The following is a 21,024-nucleotide window of genomic DNA, read 5'->3' on the forward strand; positions in this document are numbered from 1 at the left end:
GGAGACCTTGGGGTCTATAGTGGTGAAGTTTGAAAGTTCTCGTGCCCAAGAATAACTCAGGTGGAGAAATACTAGACTAGAATTTCATACACTGAGGCCTCCTCAAGTCTAATATTCCAGGAATACTAGGCTAGAAAAATTAAAATGATAAAATTATATTATTCATTTTCTGTCAAAAAGTGGGAGATAATTATTTTGAATTTATAGTTAGTAGAAGATTGAGGATGAAGTTCAACTTACAGGTTAAATTATTAAGAAAGAATTTCAAACAAGAAGACAATAAATTGGCATTTTTAGGTCTTATCAATTGCTCAGTGTTCTTACTCTAATCTTTTCAGAAGCACTGATTTCAACCACAGTTAAATCAATAGGTCCTCCAGAGCTCTTCTGAAAAGAAAACCTAATCCAAACAAATTTCACATTTAGTGTCAGTAGCTGGAAGCATAGTGTGTGTAAGGAAGATAAGATAGAGGGGCCACACACATAGCTTCAGGCATCACCATAAGGACTGATAGAAAAAAATTACAGATAGAAAAATTGGAAGGCTTTAAGATTAGAAATAAACTATCAAAGTATGTTTAAGGCTTAACAAACTGTAAGAGGTTCCCTCCACAATCTAACCCTGACTTTTTTTTTTTTTTTTTGCCATACGCGGGCCTCTCACCGTTGTGGCCTCTCCCGTTGTGGAGCACAGGCTCCGGACGCGCAGGCTCAGCGGCCACGGCTCACGGGCCCAGCTGCTCCGTGGCATGTGGGATCTTCCCGGACCGGGGCACGAACCCATGTCCCCTACAACGGCAGGCAGACTCTCAACCACTGCGCCACCAGGGAAGCCCTAACCCTGACATTTGTGATTTCCAACATTTTATTTTCACAACGAATGATTAAACAGTACAGTCAAATTTATGGTTAAGTAGTCACCTTCCAAACAATGGAGTTCTGCTCCATTCTGTGGTAACTGAACTTTCAGATCTTCCATCCCTCTGTGCTGCTTTTCAGTGCCCAAGCGTTTGTAACACTTCAAGAATACTCTGTGCTTTTGTTTTCACACAAAAAAATTATGTACAAAAGATTATGACTTGAAAAAAGACCAGTGACTGTTAGAGTAAACCATGTAAAACATAGAAGCCTAAAACAACTTAATCCTTAAAAAACGTTGATCAAATCCCTGTCTTTCTCAGCACTTCCTAAGTGGGAAGAGATTTCCAAACATTATGGAAATGTTATTATTTCCCCTAGGGACCAGGAAATTAACAGAATATACAGGTCAAGTGTTTCGTGGCGCCGCTGTTAGAGGACATATTTAACAGTCATGTTACTGGTAATTCTGTTTGAGTGGAGAGAAACACTGAATACTATGGATTATCATTCATGGGGGTGTGATTACAGAATGATTGAAACTGTGCTACCCTTAGGTATGGCATAACATGGCTTTTATTTTACTCTATAGCTAATCAGGCAATATACAAAATTTCTCTTCCCCCATATATTTTTCTTTCTTACCCCCTGCCTGCACTACCCAAATTTCCACACCTCGATCTGTAGCTGCGTGATGTTGTCATCCTTCAAAAGATAAATTATAAAATCTCTGGTAGCTCCCATGCATGCCAGTTCAGAATCTTTCACTTTTTCAAAGTAACACACCACTAAGGAACCTATGGAGAACTTTGATACACTGTACTGACTTCCAGAGACTACTTACAGAAAGTATTCTAACTTTATTTTTTGTGTCATAGATTTACTTCTTGATTATGTTCCAAAATATTTGTTAATCCCCAGTATTTGCACTGGACTTAAGGCTAGATTTCCTTCTTCCTTATAAGACAGGGCCCTAAGCCAGTCCTTTCAGAAGCCATTTCTTTTACAAGTATGTGTATATATATGTAGAAAGTGTGTAGTAGAAAGAGCTGAAGAAGCCATGATATTTCTTTAATACCTGCTGCTTGCTCCATCTTATTCTTTATTAGATGTTTGGGAGATTAAGGACCTAACTTTTCAAAGAAATCTAAGTTAGGGCGTGTTCTGCCTTTCTCCAGTAGGCATCTATTCTAGAATATAAAATAATATAAAATCAGGGCTAAGAGTAGGTAACTTTCTTTTGTTTTAAACAATGTATATATAGTTTATGTGTGCTAACCCAGCACTACTTATCTTCAGTAGTATACAGAAGAGACCAATGAATTAGAAGTTAGGAGATATATGTTCTAATCCCATTTCTGCCACCAATTAGTAGAACTTAGACAAATCATTGACTTCAAAAAAAATAAATAATTGTCTTCTTTAGGCTTTGGGTCCCTTTGCTGTAACCTCAGGAGGCTGAAAGAAGTAACTCTCTCTAAACTGTTTGTACAATACATTTTGTGTACTTGGTGTGTCCTGCAGGGTTACCCTTGCCAGAGAAAACTAGGTTTTGAAAAAATTTCACATTAATATCATTTCTTCACTGGAAAAGATGAGTATTGACTCTCAATTATGAACAACTGTTTTGTCCACATACCTGTAATATCCTGTCTCTCTCTACCCATTTTATAAACGTTGGAACCAGCAGTCATGATTTAACTTTTGTCTAGATTGCAGCTCATCTTTTAAAACAATAGAAGCTGAGTAGATATGTGCTGATGATTTTTACCGTAAATCCTGGAGGAGCATTCTTTCCCCATTTACCCCATTCCACTGTATTTCCCCGACTGCAGAGAGCCACAGTGCCATAGCAGTCATGCTGCAAATTTAATGATGGTGGATGGGACTCTTCACTTTGAGAGTGTCTAATTTCCCCCAGGGCGATCATATGTTTATTAATGTGTCACAGGTTGCTTGCTTCCTGTTAACTCTTCTCAGTAAATAGGACTGTAGCATTCATTGGATGCTGCTTTATTTTTAGCTTTTTAAATCACCTCCTGATGAACAGAAACAGTAAACAAGTATTAAAACATGGAAAGTAATTTGAAAGTAGTGCTATCCTGGGGAGTCTGGAATTCCAGACATTACCAGACAGTAGTAAATCAGCAGTCACCTCACAAAGCTAGGGAATAAAAGACAGGAGAATAACATCTAAGGGTGCTCATCTGGAGCCACTTTCTGAAAATTAGGGGTCAGTTGCATTTATAGTAGAGCAAGAGGGGGTGGCTGAGGTAAAGAGTCGTATTTTTCATAAACTTCTCATTCTTGTCCAACGCAGTCAGGTATCCCAGGACTTATCTGGATTCTTATGCTTCACAGTCATTAAACACCACAGAACTGAAGGCATCGTCATGGTGATATTGCCTATCTAACCTGCCTTGTAAACAAACACTGTTTAGCCCTACTGCAAAAGAGAAATATAAAGGAAGTAGGAAAAAGGGACGCAGTACTGCTGATAAGCTCTAATAACTTACTGAGTGCTCACTAAAAGACTGACACTGTGTTTTAACATGCTTGATTCCCACAGTAACCTATGAGGTCTGTAGTAGTATTTTCTCCTTGTACAAATGAGGAAATGGAAGCCTAAGGAGTCAAGTAACTTTTCCTAATTTCAAAAGTAATGAGTGATTGGGCTGGAATCTGAAACTCTGCAGTTGGGCTTTAGAGATCTTACTCTTAACCCAGCTGCCTGTAGAAAAAAAGGCCTGGTATTTGATACAAGGAGGTGTGGGGAAATCGACAACAGTGTAAGTTTGAATAGAAAGAAAACCTAAGATTCTTGAATTTAGAAGATTAATGTGGAAGGTTCAAGATTAGAATTCACTGATTTACTTCCTAGAAAAGTCTGTTCTTTAAGAATTCTAACGTGTTCTACAAATATCAGTATTTTTCTAAAACTTTGAATATTTTCTTAAGACACATTTGAATGCATCCTAAGATAGCTAATAACTAGTTATTTTTTTCTGAAAAAAATTATCTTAAAATGAGCCGGAGAAGAGCATGCTCCAGTCTGTACTGGAGTTAAATTAATAAATAATGCATGAGCAATATTGCTGGCAGCCCCAAAGAGGATTTTTTTTTCCCTCTTGAGTGTGAAGCTCAAGCTAAAATTTAACACACTTTGCTTTCTCTCAAAGCTGTTTCTTTTTCAGTATCTTACATGCTAAAAGATTGACTCTACCTTTCATATACTCATCTGAAAAAATTCTTTATCATCTTGTATGCCTCTCTCTTTCCTTCACTCCTTCACTGTCACATTATTCTATATCTTTAATATATTTTGAACATGATCCCTCCTTCCTATCTCGCTGGGCATTGCCTTTGTTGGAGTTGCCTTTTTTTTTCCCTGAATGAATGCAGTTGCTTTCTAATTTGTCTCACTGTACTTAGTCCTCCTTGCAATCCAATCCAATCCATTTTTCTCACTACAGTCAGAAAAATCTTTCCAAAATCCAATTGTCATCATTTCCCAGCATAAAGTCCAAAGTCCTTACGGTGGCTTTACAGGACTTTCAGTCTGGCTCCTGCCCGCATCTCCAGTCTCAGTTCCTGCTGTTCCTTTATCACTATTTTATAACCCAGCCACACCAAATTATTTGCAATTCCTCAAACATGCCAAGCTGTGTCATGCCTTCAAGCCTTTGTGCATACTATTCTCTGAAATAACCTTTCTTAAAATTGTTAAATTCTTACTCACACTTTAAGATACTCAGATATCACAATTTATGAGGACTTCTTGTTTCTTTCTTTGACACTACTGTGTGGTACATACCCCTTTGTAGTACTTACCATCTTGAATTTTTTTTTTTTTTTTTTTTTTTTTTTTGCGGAACGCGGGCCTCTCACTGTTGTGGCCTCTCCCGTTGCGGAGCACAGGCTCCAGACGCGCAGGCTCAGCGGCCATGGCTCACGGGCCCAGCCGCTCCGCGGCATATGGGATCCTCCTGGACCGGGGCACGAACCAGTGTCCCCTGCATCGGCAGGTGGACTCTCAACCACTGCGCCACCAGGGAAGCCCCTCACCTTGAATTTTAACTATTTACTTGTGTATCACTTCTGGAGTGTGAGGGACTGGGGGCAGGAAATAGGTCTCATCATTCTAGCAAAATCCCTAAGCACATTCTCTCAGGATATTTTTCAGGCTACTAATTGACTGTTTAATGGTTGATGGTTTCACCTATTAACTATTTTAGATATACTTGTAGTGTACATATTATATGAAGCTAGAGAAATCTACAATCAGTAGCCCTAAATTCTAATTTTGTGGAAATTTTCTTTGTTACCCAATATAAAGTTGAATAACTAACAGTAATGGAAAACTCTGTTTTTCTCCTTTACTCTCAACACTTCTCATGCCAGTTATGTGGGGTTTTTCCCACACCAAGCAATTCTTCAACCTGCTGGATATCCTACAATTCAGTTCATTTCGGACACTGTTTACCTGGACTTAGCATCAGATCCTACAGGTTAAGGGCTCAGTTCTGCATGACTGCCCCCACCCGCGACACACACAATTCAGATGCCAATTGCTAGTCCACAAATTTACCTCCACTTCTGACTGACTGGTTGTAAATCAGAGGTCCGCAGAATGCGCTTCTCATATTCTTCCATTATGCTTAATAGGTCAGTTACATTTTTCTCCTTCTTTGTTCAGTTTACCAATTTTATTTTAAACTAATTTGTATTGGAGTATAGTTGATTTACAATGTTGTGGTAGTTCCTGCTGTACAGCAAAGTGCATCAGTTATACGTATATCCACTCTTTATTTTTGTTTTTTTTAATTTTTACTTTTTGGCACACCGCGTGGCACGCAGGATCTTAGTTCCCTGACCAGGAATTGAACCTGTGCACCCTGCATTGGAAGCACAGAGTCTTAACCACTGCACCGCCAACGAAGTCCCTATCCACTCTTTTTTAGATTCTTTTCCCATATATGTCATTACAGAGTATTGAGTAGAGTTCCCTGTTCTATACAGTAGATTCTTATTAGTTATCTATTTTATATATAGTAGTGTGTATATGCCAGTCCCAATCTCCAAATTTATCCTTTACCCCCGTTTCCCCCTTGGTAACCATAAGTTTGTTTTCTAGACCTACGACTCTATTTCTGTTTTTTGGTTTTTTACTTTTTCATAACATCTTTATTGGAGTATAATTGCTTTACAATGGTGTGTTAGTTTCTGCCTTATAACAAAGTGAATCAGCTATAAGTATACATATATCCCCATATCCCCTCCCTCTTGCGTCTCCCTCTCACACTACCTATCCCACCCCTCTAGGTGGTCACTAGACATGGAGCTGATCTCCCTGTGCTATGCGGCTGCTTCCCACTAGCCATCTATTTTACATTTGGTACTCAATATATGTCCATGCCACTCTCTCACTTCATCCCAGCTTAACCTTCCCCCTCCCCGTGTCATCAAGTCCATTCTCTACGTCTGCATCTTTATTCTTGTCCTGCCCCTAGGTTCTTGAGAACCTTTTTTATTGTTGTTCTAGATTTCATATATATGTGTTAGCATACGGTATTTGTTTTTCTCTTTCTGACTTCACTCTGTATGTCAGACTCTAGGTCCATCCACTTCACTACAAATAACTCAGTTTCGTCTCTTTTTATGGCTGAGTAATATTCCAATGTACATATGTGCCACATCTTCTTTACCCATTCATCTGTCGCTGGACACTTAGGTTGCTTCCATATCCTGGCTATTGTAAATAGAGCTGCAATGAACATTTTGGTACATGACTCTTTTTGAATTATGGTTTTCTCAGGGTATATGCCCAGTAGTGGGATTGCTGGATCATACGGTAGTTCTATTCTTAGTTTTTAAGGAACCTCCATACTGTTCTCCATAGTGGCTGTATCAATTTACATTCCCACCAACAGTGCAAAAGGGTTCCCTTTTCTCCACACCCTCTCCAGCATTTGTTGTTTGTAGATTTTCTGATGATGGCCATTCTGACCGGTGTGAGGGGATACCTCATAGTAGTTTTGATTTGCGTTTCCCTAATAATTAGTGATGTTCAGCAGCTTTTCACGTGCTTCTTAGCCATTTATATGTCCTTTTTGGAGAAATGTCTATTTAGATCTTCTGCCGATTTTTTGATTGGGTTGTTTGTTTTCTTCATATTGAGCTGCTTGTATATTTTGGAGATTAATCCTTTGTCAGTTGCTTCATTTGCAAATATATTTTCCCAATCTGAGAGTTGTTTTTTTGTCTGGTGCATGGTTTCCTTTGATGTGCAAAAGACTTTAATTTTCATTAGGTCCCACTTGCTTATTTTGTTTTTATTTCCGTTTCTCTAGGAGGTGGGTCAAAAAGGATCTTGCTGTGATGTATGTTATAGAGTGTTCTGCCTGTGTTTTCCTGTAAGACTTTTATAGTGTCTGGCCTTACATTTAGGTCTTTAATCCATTTTGAGTTTATTTATGTGTACGGTGTTAGGGAGTGTTCTAATTTCAATCTTCTACATGTAGCTGTCCGTTTTCCCAGAACGACTTATTGAAGAGGCTGTCTTTTCTCCATTGTGTAGTCTTGCCTCCTTTATCAAAAATAAGGTGACCATATGTGCATTGGTGTTTCTCTGGGCTTTCTGTCCTGTTTCATTGATCTATATTTCTGTTTTTGTGCCAGTACCATACTATCTTGATTACTTTAGCTTTATAGTATAGTCTGAAGTCCGGGAGCCTGATTCCTGCAGCTCCGTTTTTCTTGCTCAAGATTGCTTTGGCTATTTGGGGTCTTTTGTGTTTCCATACAAATTGTGAAATTTTTTGTTCTAGTTCTGTGAAAATGCCAGTGGTAGTTTGATAGGGATTGCATTGAATCTGTAGATTGCTTTGGGTAGTACAGTCATTTTCACATTATTGATTCTTTCAATCCAGGAACATGGTGTATCTCTCCATCTGTTTGTATTACTTTTAATTTCTTTCATCAGTGTCTTCTGTCTCCTTAGGTAGGTTTATTCCTATGTATTTTATTCTTTTTGTTGCAATGGTAAATGGGAGTGTTTCCTTAATTTCTCTTTCAGATTGTTCATCATCAGTGTATAGGAATGCAAGAGATTTCTGTGCATTAATTTTGTATCCTGCTACTTTACCAAATTCATTGATTAGCTCTAGTAGTTTTCTGGTAGCATCTTTGGGATTCTCTATGTATAGTATCATGTCATCTGCAAACAGTGACAGCTTTACTTCTTCTTTTTCGATTTGGATTCCTTTTATTTCTTTTTCTTCTCTGATTGCTGTGGCTAAAACTTCCAAAACTATGTTGAATAATAGTGGTGAGAGTGGGCAACCTTGTCTTGTCCCTCACCTTAGAGGAAATGGTTTCAGTTTTTTACCATTGAGAACAATGTTGGCTGTGGGTTTGTCATATATGGCCTTTATTATGTTGACGAAAGTTCCCTCTATGCCTACTTTCTGGAGGGTTTTTATCATAAATGGGTGTTGAATTTTGTCAAAAGTTTTTTCTGCATCTATTGAGATCATGTGGTTTTTATCCTTTAATTTGTTAATATGGTACATATGTCACATTGATTGATTTGCATATATTGAAGAATCCTTGCATTCCTGGGATAAACCTCTCTTGATCATGGTGTATGATCCTTTTAATGTGCTGTTGGATTCTGTCTGCTAGTGTTTTGTTGAGGATTTTTGAATCTATGTTCGCCAGTGATATTGGCCTGTAGTTATCTTTCTTTGTGACATCTTTGTCTGGTTTTGGTATCAGGGTGATGGTGGCCTCGTAGAATGAGTTTGGGAGTGATCCTCCTGCTGTCATATTTTGGAAGAGTTTGAGAAGGATAGGTGTTAGCTCTTCTCTAAATGTTTGATAGAATTCGCCTGTGAAGCCATCTGGTCCTGGGCTTTTGTTTGTTGGAAGATTTTTAATCACAGTCTCAATTTCAGTGCTTGTGATTGGTCTGTTTATATTTTCTATTTCTTCCTGGTTCAGTCTCAGAAGGTTGTGCTTCTCTAAGAATTTGTCCATTTCTTCCAGGCTGTCCATTTAACTGGCATTTAGTTGCTTGTAGTAATGTCTCATGATCCTTTATATTTCTACAGTGTCAGTTGTTTCTTCTCCTTTTTCATTTCTACTTCTATTGATTTGAGTCTTCTCTCTTTTTTTGTTGATGAGCCTGGCTAATGGTTTATCAATTTTGTTTATCTTCTCAAAGAACCAGCTTTTAGTTTTATTGATCTTTGCTACTGTTTCCTTCATTTCTTTTTCATTTATTTCTGATCTGATCTTTATGATTTCTTTCCTTCTGCTAGCTTTGGGGTTTTTTGTTCTTCTTTCTCTAATTGCTTTAGGTGTAAGATTAGGTTGTTTATTTGAGATGTTTCTTGTTTCTTGAAGTAGGATTGTATTGCTATAAACTTCCCTCTTAGAACTACTTTTGCTGTATCCCACAAGTTTTGGGTCATTGTATTTTCATTGTCATTTGTTTCTAGGTATTTTTGATTTCTTCAGTGATCTCTTGGTTATTTAGTAGTGTGTTGTTTAGCCTCCATGTGTTTGTATTTCTTACAGGTTTTTTCCTGTAATTGATATCTAGTCTCATAGCGTTGTGGTCGGAAAAGACACTTGATACCATATCAGTTTTCTTAAATTTACCAAGGCTTGATTTGTGACCCAAGATATGATCGATCCTGGAGAATTTTCCATGAGCACTTGAGAAGAAAGTGTATTCTGTTGTTTTTGGGTGGAATATTCTATAAATATCAATTAAGTCCATCTTGTTTAATGTATTACTTAAAGCTTGTGTTTCCTTATTTATTTTCATTTTGGATGATCAGTCCGTTGGTGAAAGTGGGCTGTTCAAGTCCCCTACTGTGATTGTGTTAGTGTCAATTTCCCCTTTTATGGGTGTTAGTATTTGCCTTATGTATTGAAGTGCTCCTATGTTGGGTGCATACATATTTACAATTGTTATATCTTCTTCTTGGATTGATCCACCCATCATTATGTAGTGTCCTTCTTTGTCTCTTCTAATAGTCTTTGTTTTAAAGTCTATTTTGTCTGATATGAGAATTGCTACCCCAGCTTTCTTTTAATTTCCATTTGCATGGAATATCTTTTTCGATCCCCTCACTTTCAGTCTGTATGTGTCCCTAGGTCTGAAGTGGGTCTCTTGTAGACAGCATATATATGTGTCTTGTTTTTGTATTCATTCAGCCAGTCTCTGTCTTTTGGTTGAAGCATTTAATCCATTTACATTTAAGTTATTATTGATATGTATGTTCCTATTACCATTTTCTTAATTGTTTTGGGTTTGTTATTGTAGGTCTTTTCCTTCTCTTGTGTTTCCTGCCTAGAGAAGTTCCTTTAGCATTTGTTGTAAAGCTCGTTTGGGGGTGCTGAATTCTCTTAGCTTTTGCTTGTCTGTAAAGGTTTTTAATTTTTTCATTGAATCTGAATGAGATCTTTGCTGGGTAGAGTAATCTTGTTTGTAGGTTTTTCGCTTTCATCACTTAAACATGTCCTGACACTCTTTTCTGGCTTGCAGAGTTTCTGCTGAAAGATCAGCTGTTAACTTTTTTTTTTTTTGCGATACGCGGGCCTCTCACTGTTGTGGCCTCTCCCGTTGCGGAGCACAGGCTCCGGACGCGCAGGCTCAGCGGCCATGGCTCACGGGCCCAGCCGCTCCGCAGCATGTGGGATCTTCCCGGACCGGGGCACAAACCCGTGTCCCCTAGCATCGGCAGGCGGACTCTCAACCACTGCGCCACCAGGGAAGCCCAGCTGTTAACTTTATGGGGATTCCCTTATATGTTATTTGTTGCTTTTCCCTTGCTGCTTTTAATACTTTTTCTTTGTATTTAATTTTTGATAGTGTGATTAATATATGTCTTGGCATGTTTCTCCTTGGATTTATCCTGTACGGGACTCTCTGTGCTTCCCAGTGGGCTTGATTGACTATTTCCTTTACCATATTAGGGAAGTTTTCAACTATAATCTCTTCACATATTTTCTCAGTCCCTTTCTTTTTCTCTTCTTCTTCTGGGACCCCTATAATTGAAATGTTGGTATATTTAATTTTGTCCCAGAAGTCTCTGAGACTGTCCTCGATTCTTTTCATTCTTATTTCTACATTCTGCTCTGCAGTAGTTATTTCCACTATTTTATCTTCCAGGTCACTTACCCATTCTTTTGCCTCAGTTACTGTCCTATTCAGTCCTTTTACAGAATTTTAAATTTCATTTATTGTCTTGTTCATCATTGTTTGGTCTTTAGTTCTTGTAGGTCCTTCTTAAACATTTCTTGTATTTTCTCCATTCTATTTCCGAGAGTTTGGTAATATTTACTATCATTACTCTGAATCCTTTTTTGGGTAGACTGCCTATTTCCTCTTCATTTGTTTAGTCTGGTCGGTTTTTACCTTGCTCCTTCATCTGCTGTGGGTTTCTCTGTCTTCTCATTTTGTTTTACTTACTGTGTTTGGGGTCTCCTTTTCACAGGCTGCAGGTTCGTAGTTCACGGCTTTTTTTGATGTCTGCCCCCAGTGCCTAAGGTTGGTTCAGTGGGTTGTGTAGGCTTCCTGGTAAAGAGGAGTAGTGACTGTGTTTTGGAGGATGAGGCTGGATCTTGTCTTTCTGGTGGGTAGGATTGCGTCTGGTGGTGTTTTTTGGCGTGTCTGTGACCTTATTATGATTTTAGGCAGCATCTGTGCTAATGGGTGGGGTTGTGTTCCTGTCTTGCTAGTTGTTTGGCATAGGATGTCCAGCACTGTAGCTTGCTCTTCGTTCAGTGGAGCTGGTTCTTAGTGTTGAGATGGAGATCTCTGGGAGAGCTTTTGCTGTTTGATATTATGTGGAGCCAGGACGTCTCTGGTGAACCAATGTCCTGAACTCAACTCTCCCACCTCAGAGGCACAGGCCTGACACCCGGCTGGAGCACCAAGACCCTGTCAGGCACATGGCTCAGAAGAAAAGGGAGAAAAAAAGGAACAAAAGAAAAAAGTAAAATAAAATAAAGTTATTAAAATAAAAAATTAAAAAATATATATTTAAAATAAAAAAATTAAAAAGTAATTAAAAAAAGAAAAAAAGTATGGACAGACAGAACCCTAGGACAAATGGTAAAAGCAAAGCTATACAGACAAAATCACACAAAGAAGCATACACATACGCACTCAGAAAAAGAGAAAAAGGAAGTAAGTATATATATCTATATATAAAAATAAGGGAAGAGAGCAGCCAAATCAATAAACAAATCTACCAATGATAATAAACTCTAAATACTAAACGAAGATAAACATAAACCCAGAAACAAATTAGATGCAGAAAGCAAACCCCAAGTCTACAGTTGCTCCCAAAGTCCACTGCCTCAATTTGGGATGATTCGTTGTCTATTCAGGTATTCCACAGATGCAGGGTACATTAAGTTGATTGTGGAGATTTAATCCGCTGCTCCTGAGGCTCCTGGGAGAGATTTCCCTTTCTCTTCTTTGTTCGCACAGTTTCTGTGGTTCAGTTTTGGATTTAGCCCCGCCTCTGCGTGTAGGTCGCCTGAGGGCGTGTGTTCCTGTCCTGTCTGGACGGAGTTAAAGGAGCAGCTAATTAGGGAGCTCTGGCTCACTCAGGCTGGGGGCGGGGCACGAGGTGCAGGTACAGAATGCAGGGCGAGCCTGCGGCGGCAGAGGCCAGCATGAGTGACGTTGCAACAGCCTTAGGTGCACTGTGTATTCTCCCGGGGAAGTTGTCCCTGGATCACGGGACTGTGGCAGTGGTGGGCTGCACAGGCTCCGGGAGGGGAGGTGTGGAGAGTGAGCTGTGGTTGCACACAGGCTTCTTGGTGGCAGCAGCAACAGCCTTAGCGTCTCATGCCCGTCTCTGGGATCCGCGCTGATAGCCGCGGCTCGCGCCTGTCTCTGGAGCTCCTTTAAGTGGCGCTCTGAATCTGAATCCCCTCTCCTCGCGCACCAGGAAGCAAAGAGGGAAGAAAAAGTCTCTTATGTCTTCAGCAGCTCCAGACTTTTTGCCGGACTCTGTCCCGGCTAGCTGTGGCACACTAACTCCTTCAGGCTGTGTGCACGCAGCCAACCCCAGTCCTCTCCCTGGGATCCGACCCTCCGAAGCCCGAGCCTCAGCTCCCAGCCCCCGCCCGCTCCCGCGGGTGAGCAGACAAACCCCTCGGGCTGGTGAGTGCTGGTTGGCACTGATCCTCTGTGCGGGAATCTCTCCGCTTTGCCCTCCGCACCCCTGTGGCTGCGCTCTCCTCCGTGGCTCCGAAGCTTCCCCCCTCCACCACCCACAGTGTCTGCCCGCGAAGGGGCTTTTAGTGTGTGGAAACGTTTCCTCCTTCACGGCTCCCTCCCACTGGTGCAGGTCCCATCCCTATTCTTTTGTCTCTTTTTTCTTTTGCCCTACCCAGTTACGTGGGGAGTTTCTTGCCTTTTGGGAGGTCTGAGGTTTGCTTCCAGCGTTCAGTAGGTGTTCTTTAGGAGTTGTTCTACATGTAGATGTAATTCTGATGTATTTGTGGGAATGAAGGTGATCTCTGCCTCTTATTCCTTCGCCATCTTAAGGGTCTCCCCAAGGGTGGTTCCTATTAGGAAAACTTCCAGCTCAAAATTCTGCTTTCTTGGGTCATTAAACTAGCAGTGCAGACTCTCCAGCCTTCTGTTTCTTTATCTTTTGGTGAGGCACAGCCCTCTCCAATAGTCCATAGATGGCTTCTTTTGTATTAGATCCCAGCTCAGGTCCAGCGCAGACACAGCTGACTGCGACCAGACTTTCTCTATTTCTGTTTTGTAAATAAGTTCATTTGTGCCATTTTTTTTTTAGATTCTGCATATGTGATATCATATGATATTTGTCTTTCTCTGTGTGACTCACTTCACTCAGTATGACAATCTCTAGGTCCATCCGTGTCGCTGCAAATGGCATTATTTCATTCTTTTTTACGGCTGAGTATGAATTTACCAATTTTAGCATAATTATGACCAGGCTTGACTTGTTTCTTGACCTAAATCTTCCTTTATTTTATTTTCCTAGATAAAATCTAAATAAAAATGTCTATTAAACAGTTTTTCAAACCAAACTTTTATATAATATAAAATTTTTTTCTAGCATATGAAAAATATACAAATAGTTTAACAGAACCAAGCATTCTTTAGCTGGCTGACAAGATAGAGCCCTGTGGAATAAGCCATGATACCATACATTAATTATCAGTAGAGTTTTTATCCCTCTCTTCCTCTCTCCCTTTTTGAGTGAAGTAAATACACTGCTTTGACAACAGTTGCTTTTTGTTCACACCAGGCCACCATATTTATTCTGCTTCATTACAGAAACTCCACTTACTGTATGAAAGTATCCATCTCACTGACAGTGGGTGAAAATGACACTGGACTGTGCTACAATTCCAAGATGAAGTACTTTGATAAAGCTGAACTTAGCAAAAGCAAGGAAATTTCGTGCCGTGACATAGAAGATTTTTTACTACCATCCAGAGAACCTGAAATCCTATGGTATAAGGTATGGACTATGAATGATTTTATCACTTATAAATAGATTAATGTGTACCTTATTCTAGGGCAAGTTGGATAAAAACATTTAAATAGATGTTATATAGTTCAGTTCTGCCTTCCTAAGACACTACAGCAAGTTGTGCTGGTCATTATAAGTTTTTAAACCAGGGGCTTTGATAATCCAAGTCAATATTTGTATTTTTAGTACATTGTAATAAGCTACTATGTTAATGTTTATATCTAGTTTATGCTGATAATCCTATCAAGTCTATTATAATCTGTGTTGATAATTTCAGGAACTAAAATGCATTAAGCATTCATTTCAAACTCTTCATATAAGCAGTCCAAAATGTCCCCAAACAAGGAGAAAAAGGATTGACTTGCTTCTGTGATAAAATGGTATACTAGTTTTATTGAAATATTCTGTTTAATGGAAGTATCTTTGTGCATATCCTAATCCCTTTTGTATAAAAGCATACATGTTTTTAAAAATCCGATGAAAATGTATACGATTATAAAAATAGTGTTAGATTAACTTCTTTTCAAAAACCAGAAGCAACTTTAGGCTTAAGCAGAATAATCAGACGCTGTTCTTCCTGTCACATCATTGACTTTGACTGAATTTCAAGATTTGAACATGTTCTTCAACTTATTTATATCTAAAAGATGCTTTTGTTATTGAACATACGCAAGAAAATACAATATAGATGTTATGAACATTTGTCTGGAATATGTTTTCCATGATTTAAAGATACCTAGCGTAAACTTTTGCTTTGTCCAACTAACTGGAAATAGGAGTTTAGGAAGCTGGATCTTTTAGTAACTAGATTCACAAATGTCAGTATACAGAATATGAGCCCTCAGGACTGATAACGAATTCAAAACTTGTTAGAAATGAAACAGGAAGTATATCTTTAACAATTTTTAAAGGATTTTTCCAAAATTAGTAATGCCCTTCTTTGAATGACTTTCTTTTGATTCTTGACAGTAAGCAATGGAGTATTCAGAACATCAAGGGAACTGTTGAAATATTTTTCTACTTTTCCCTTGGATTTCTGTATTAGACAGTATTAAATAGCCCTTAAATATTAGCCCCACTATTTCTGTTCCTGTACATGTGAGCTTTATTTACTTTTAAAGTTTTTTAATTATATATTTCTCACCCTGATTTTCTGTGGTTTGCCTGCTTTCCACAGGAGGATTCTAAGCAAGCCCTGATGATTTCCTCAAAGGGGAGAGGTATTAGGGGCGTTTGACACAAGATCTTCAAGTACAGATATTTTTCTAATACTCATATGTGTACATTCAGCTTCTAAATATGCAATTTCCTTGTTGTTTGCCAATAAGTTGATCTTAAGAGTCATGCACTTTTTCTCACTTTTTGCAAATAGTATCTCAAAATTTGCTGAAACATTAGAGGCCACACACACACACACACACAGAGTCACACACTCAGTTTTGTAAATGGCTGGCCTCATATTGGTCCTTTAGTCATGCTTCCACCATCTCCCCAGTCATTGTGACCTTACGCTATAAAGACCGTCATTAGTGAAGTGATGGGTGGAGATGCAGTATATGTGGAATTTAGAAGTTTTGTAACAATTCAGATTATTTTTCCATAGTCAAGGTAATATGTATTGCATACATTTAGTGTATAATTTATGCAACTATGACAGTTTATGCAACTAATATGAGGATATTAAGTGTATATTTTGGACTGAAATAACCAGATAATTGTCCTCCAATTATACACAGGCATTGAGACACATAATCAAAATAATGGTCTGCATAAATTTGATCTGGCAATAAATTTTTAACAAAATAATATTACCTCTGACTAGTGTTAAAAGGTTTAAAGTTATTTTATCCTCATTCCACTGATTTCGAATATGGCTAGAGAAAATGGACTTCTGTTTGGCAAAAACAGAAATCTCCTGAGCCAACATCATTATAATCCAAAGCTTAAAGCAGAGACCATAATTTGGTAGACTGTGAGACTATAAAGACCTTGCATATAAATAATGGCCATTTCTTCCAGGGACTGTAGAATATATATGCTATGAAAAGATTGAATTATTTCTAAATGCAGCCTTAAAAGATTTAAAATACTGAACTAAAGCATTTTTCTCTATAGAATTAGTTTTTCTGCTTTCCACTAAAAAATTCATTTTATATTTTATATTATAAGTATCAAAGTAGTTAATTCCATAATCATCAAATATAGACTATTTGCTTCTAAAAATGATGTCAAGAGTAATCTTAATAAATGTCATTTTCTTACATCTAATAATCAATACATATATGATTTAGAGACACTAAAGTTAGACGTTAATAAAGTGACTCTTGCTAAAAGTGCTTTTTTCAAATTGAGGTACCTGATTTCCCAGAGGTGTGGAGAAGTTTTGAAAATCTGTAGCATTAATTCACAACTCTAGCTCTTTTAAAATCTAACTTTAGAAGCTTTTAGTTTAGTTATTTTAAATACTTTAAGTTACTATATGTACTATAAAAATTTTGTCTTCTTCACGTAGGAATGTAGAACAAAAACATGGAGGCCAAGTATTGTATTCAAAAGAGATACCCTGCTTATAAGAGAAGTCAGAGAAGACGACATTGGAAATTATACGTGTGAATTAAAATATGGAGGCTTTGTTGTGAGAAGAACTACTGAACTAAGTGTTACAGGTAAGCACAGTCTTCAATATTTCATTTGCAAGTAATGAAACTAACATTTTAAGTTTCATTTTCTGTGCTGCATATTGATTTTTTTTCAAATCTTTGCAATGAAGGAAGTGCTTAACCAAATGCTAAGTGGATTCCTATAGGTGAAATTTATTCCTCCTTGCTTTCAAATCATGTTGCCCTGAAATGCATATGAAAGGTTAAAGAAAATAGGCTTAGGGGATTATAGAAATGTTAGCTTTTGAAAGTACTTGAAATAATGAGTTTACAGTTTCAGAAAATTATGCTTATATTTTGTAGCGGTATAATTTTTGGAAACACTTCCTAGAATGTTGAAATGGAATATATGAAATCTACCTCTGTCTTCCTGTCTTGCTCCAAATTAGAAGAATTACTTTTCTTTTCATTTATCACTCTATGAACCTGATATACGTGTTCTCATGAACTTGAATATAACAAAATTTCAGATACAATAATTGAATAATTATGTGAGATGCATTGCATGGACTCATTCCCATACCTGGTTGCTAAGGTAGAAGGGCATGAGAACAAGGTTCAGAACACTGTCTGAAATCACGAATCTACAGCTCACTAGTCACATGACTTTATTTTAATCACCACAACCTTCAAAATATCACTTTCCTCGTGTATAAAATGGTGATGGTAAAGTTTGCCTTGTTTATTTCACAGCATTTTTGCAAGAATTGAATGAGGCAAGCTAATACATATGAAATCAACTTGCAAAACATAGAATTATATCCAAATATGCATCGTTTTGTCATGTTAAATGATGTCATGTTAAATATTGTATTCGTTCCCTGTTTTATGTTATTGAATACTTCTCTCAAAGTGGTTCCAACACAAAAAAGGGGGGGAATCAAGACCAATACTTTAGGCAGTTGAAGACATTATTCTCATCTTATTAAGAGAGATTCTTCTTGGTGACATTCTTTGTACAATCTTTTTTTCTTTTTTAATTTTTGTCCTACTGCATGGCAAGCGGGATCTTAATTCCCTGACCAGGGATCGAACCCGCATCCCCTGCAGTGGAAGTGTGGAGTCTTAACCTCTGGACCACCAGGGAAGTCCCTGTACAATCATTTTTATGAAACATATATATAAAAGTAAGGAAAGGATATCAGATACTTTAAAGAGATTTCCATTTGTTCATTGATTCACTTAAAATAGTTTTCCCGTATATGAAAATTGTTTTGTGGTAGTCACCTTCATCTTACAATAATCACCTTGAAATCGTGAAATTATGATATGATATAGTTTGACTTAAAAACAAAATCTGATTTCATGAAATTCATTTGATGGATAGTAATTATTCAGCTTGAAAGGAAATTTAGTTAAATAAGTAAGATGCTCTTTGGTAATGCCTTTGATAGATATTAGACCCAGTAAATAACTGACAATAGCAATACATGGTACACTTGAATAGTAAACACACATTTAATCATGTATTACGTACCTATGATGTACACATGTATGATTTGCACTAGTTTTGTTTTCAGCTTTGTTGTGTATAATAGGTCTTCGTATAGAAAATTAACACTTTTATCACTTTACCTCCCTGTTTAATGGAACAGTGAAAAACATAACTATCTGTACTTGGGTTTTCTTTACAATAAATGTTGAATATTTTATTATTTCTTTTTTGCTCTTAATCTATACTGAAGTAGCTTTTCAAGGAGTAGGTACTGAGACAAAGGAATTAAAACATACTGAAAATAATGAAAAAATATCTATTCTGTAAAGAAAATAGAATGAACTTCTAGTCTTTATTCTTTGGAGTGTAGAGCTAATTCTTGGTAAGCACATCTTTCCCCTTTCTAGAAACGCTAGGTTACTAAAACACTGTCTAGAAGAGGGGATTGGAAAACAGTCTCCTAGAGACTGGAAACTGGGTCCCAAATGGTAAAATCATGTAAGTGAGGCTATTTTGTACAATCAGTAATAGAATTGTTTTCTCGTAAATGCTACCCAGGGCTATTATATTTTTGTACATTCATTTTCTCCAAAAAATATCTCCTTTTCTTTATGCAAAAAGGAGGAATAATTATTTCTTGATATCCAAAAGGAAGTTAATGAAAGTTTACATTCAGCTGAATATTATGAATACCTCTAATTTAAATAGCTCTACCTGTGACATTGATTTGGGGAAATAAAGTATAAAGCAAAATTTGATTATATATGAAATTTTGGTTGAATCATAGAGCTGCATATCCCATAGTTAAAAATAATATGTATTAAAATGCATTTTAGGTTTTAACAAGAAGTCTGTTGACAAGATATATTTATGCATAACATTGCTTTAAATAGTGTTACACTATAGCTCATTTACTTTGGCTATGGCCAAAGAGCAATTCTTAGAACCCAAGTTAAACTCTCAGTAAAGCAACGAAGGTGGGCATTTTCTCTGAGCAATAATTGATCCCTGCTTTGTATCTTGTTTTTCTGCATATCATGGTCATGTTATACTTAATGTAAATCTTATGCAAAGCATGATATCATTTAGTTTTAGTGGATCTGCCTTAGCTGATAATATATATTTTGAAGTGTGTTACAGTGTTTCTTTAAAATAAAACAAAAGAGTCCAATACATGAAGAGAAAAGAAAATTTCTGGATAAATAAAGTGGCATCTTACAGGCCATATTGTAAGCTTTTATGGGAGATCTTTGGTTTATTAAAAGTATATGTGTCGGGCTTCCCTGGTGGCACAGTGGTTGAGAGTCCGCCTGCCGATGCAGGGGACGTGGGTTCGTGCCCCAGTCCGGGAAGATCCCACATGCCGCGGAGTGGCTGGGTCCGTGAGCCATGGCCGCTGAGCCTGCACGTCCGGAGCCTGTGCTCCGCAACGGGAGAGGCCACAACAGTGAGAGGCCCACATACCGCAAAAAAAAAAAAAAAAAAAAAAAAAAGTGTATGTGTCTACTAACTTGAAGTAGTGGTTCAGGAAGACAGATCACAGTGAAAGAAACAATAAACCTGCTTGACACTTTTGGTATACTTTAAACATTTTTTTAATAGATCTTTATTGGAGTATAATTGCTTCACAATAGTGTGTTAGTTTCTGTTGTACAACAAAGTGAATCAGCCATATGCATACATATGTCCCCATATTCCCTCCCTCTTGAGCCTCCCTCCCATTCTCCCTATCCTACCTCTCTAGGTCATCACAAAGCACTGAGCTGATTACCCTGTGCTATGCTGCTGCTTCCCACCAGCCAACTGTTTTATATTCGGTAGTGTATATATGTCGATGCTACTCTCACTTTGCCCCAGCTTCCCCTTCCCACCTCGTGTCCTCAAGTCCGTTCTCTATGTCTACATCTTTATTCCTGCCCTGCAACTAGGTTCATCAGTACCATTTTTTTTTTAGATTCCATATATATGTGTTAGCATACGGTATTTGTTTTTCTCTTTCTGACTTACTTCACTCTGTATGTCAGACTCTATGTCCATCCACCTCACTACAAATAACTCAATTTCATTTCTTTTTATGGCTGGGTAATATTCCATTGTATATATGTGCCACATCTTCTTTATCCATTCATCTGTTGATGGACACTTAGGTTGTTTCCATGTCCTGGCTATTGTAAATAGTGCTGCAGTGAACATTGGGGTACATGTCTCTTTTTGAATTATGGTTTTCTCAGAGTATATGCCCAGTAGTGGGATTGCTGGGTCATATGGTAGTTCTATTTTTAGTTTTTTAAGGAATCCCCATACTGTTTTCCATAGTGGTTGTGTCAATTTACATTCCCACCAACAGTGCAGGAGGGTTCTGTTTTCACCACACCCTTTCCAGTATTTATTGTTTCTAGATTTTTTGAAAATGGCCATTCTGACCAGCATGAGGTGATACCTCTTTGTCTGCATTGGGTCTTCATTGCTGTGTGCGGGCTTTCTCTAGTTGTGGCAAGCGGGGGCTACTCTTCTTTGTCGTGCGTGGGCT

General features: G+C 37.9%; 1 protein-coding gene across 1 annotated transcript in view; it reads left to right on the forward strand.

Annotated features, from left to right (window-relative positions):
• IL1RAPL1 (interleukin 1 receptor accessory protein like 1) overlaps positions 1–21,024 on the forward strand; it is a gene marked incomplete at both ends in the record, with an annotated part of 1,110,009 nt that overhangs the window by 537,346 nt on the left and 551,639 nt on the right. Inside the window, 2 exons of the mRNA XM_082865242.1 lie at positions 14,201–14,387; positions 16,912–17,065. Of these exons, the coding sequence (XP_082721368.1) occupies positions 14,201–14,387; positions 16,912–17,065 (341 nt within the window). The remainder of the gene's footprint in view (positions 1–14,200; positions 14,388–16,911; positions 17,066–21,024) is intronic.

The sequence above is a fragment of the Leucopleurus acutus genome (assembly GCF_964270905.1).
Source record: "Leucopleurus acutus genome assembly, chromosome: X".
In the NCBI taxonomy this organism is placed as follows: domain Eukaryota; kingdom Metazoa; phylum Chordata; class Mammalia; order Artiodactyla; family Delphinidae; genus Leucopleurus; species Leucopleurus acutus.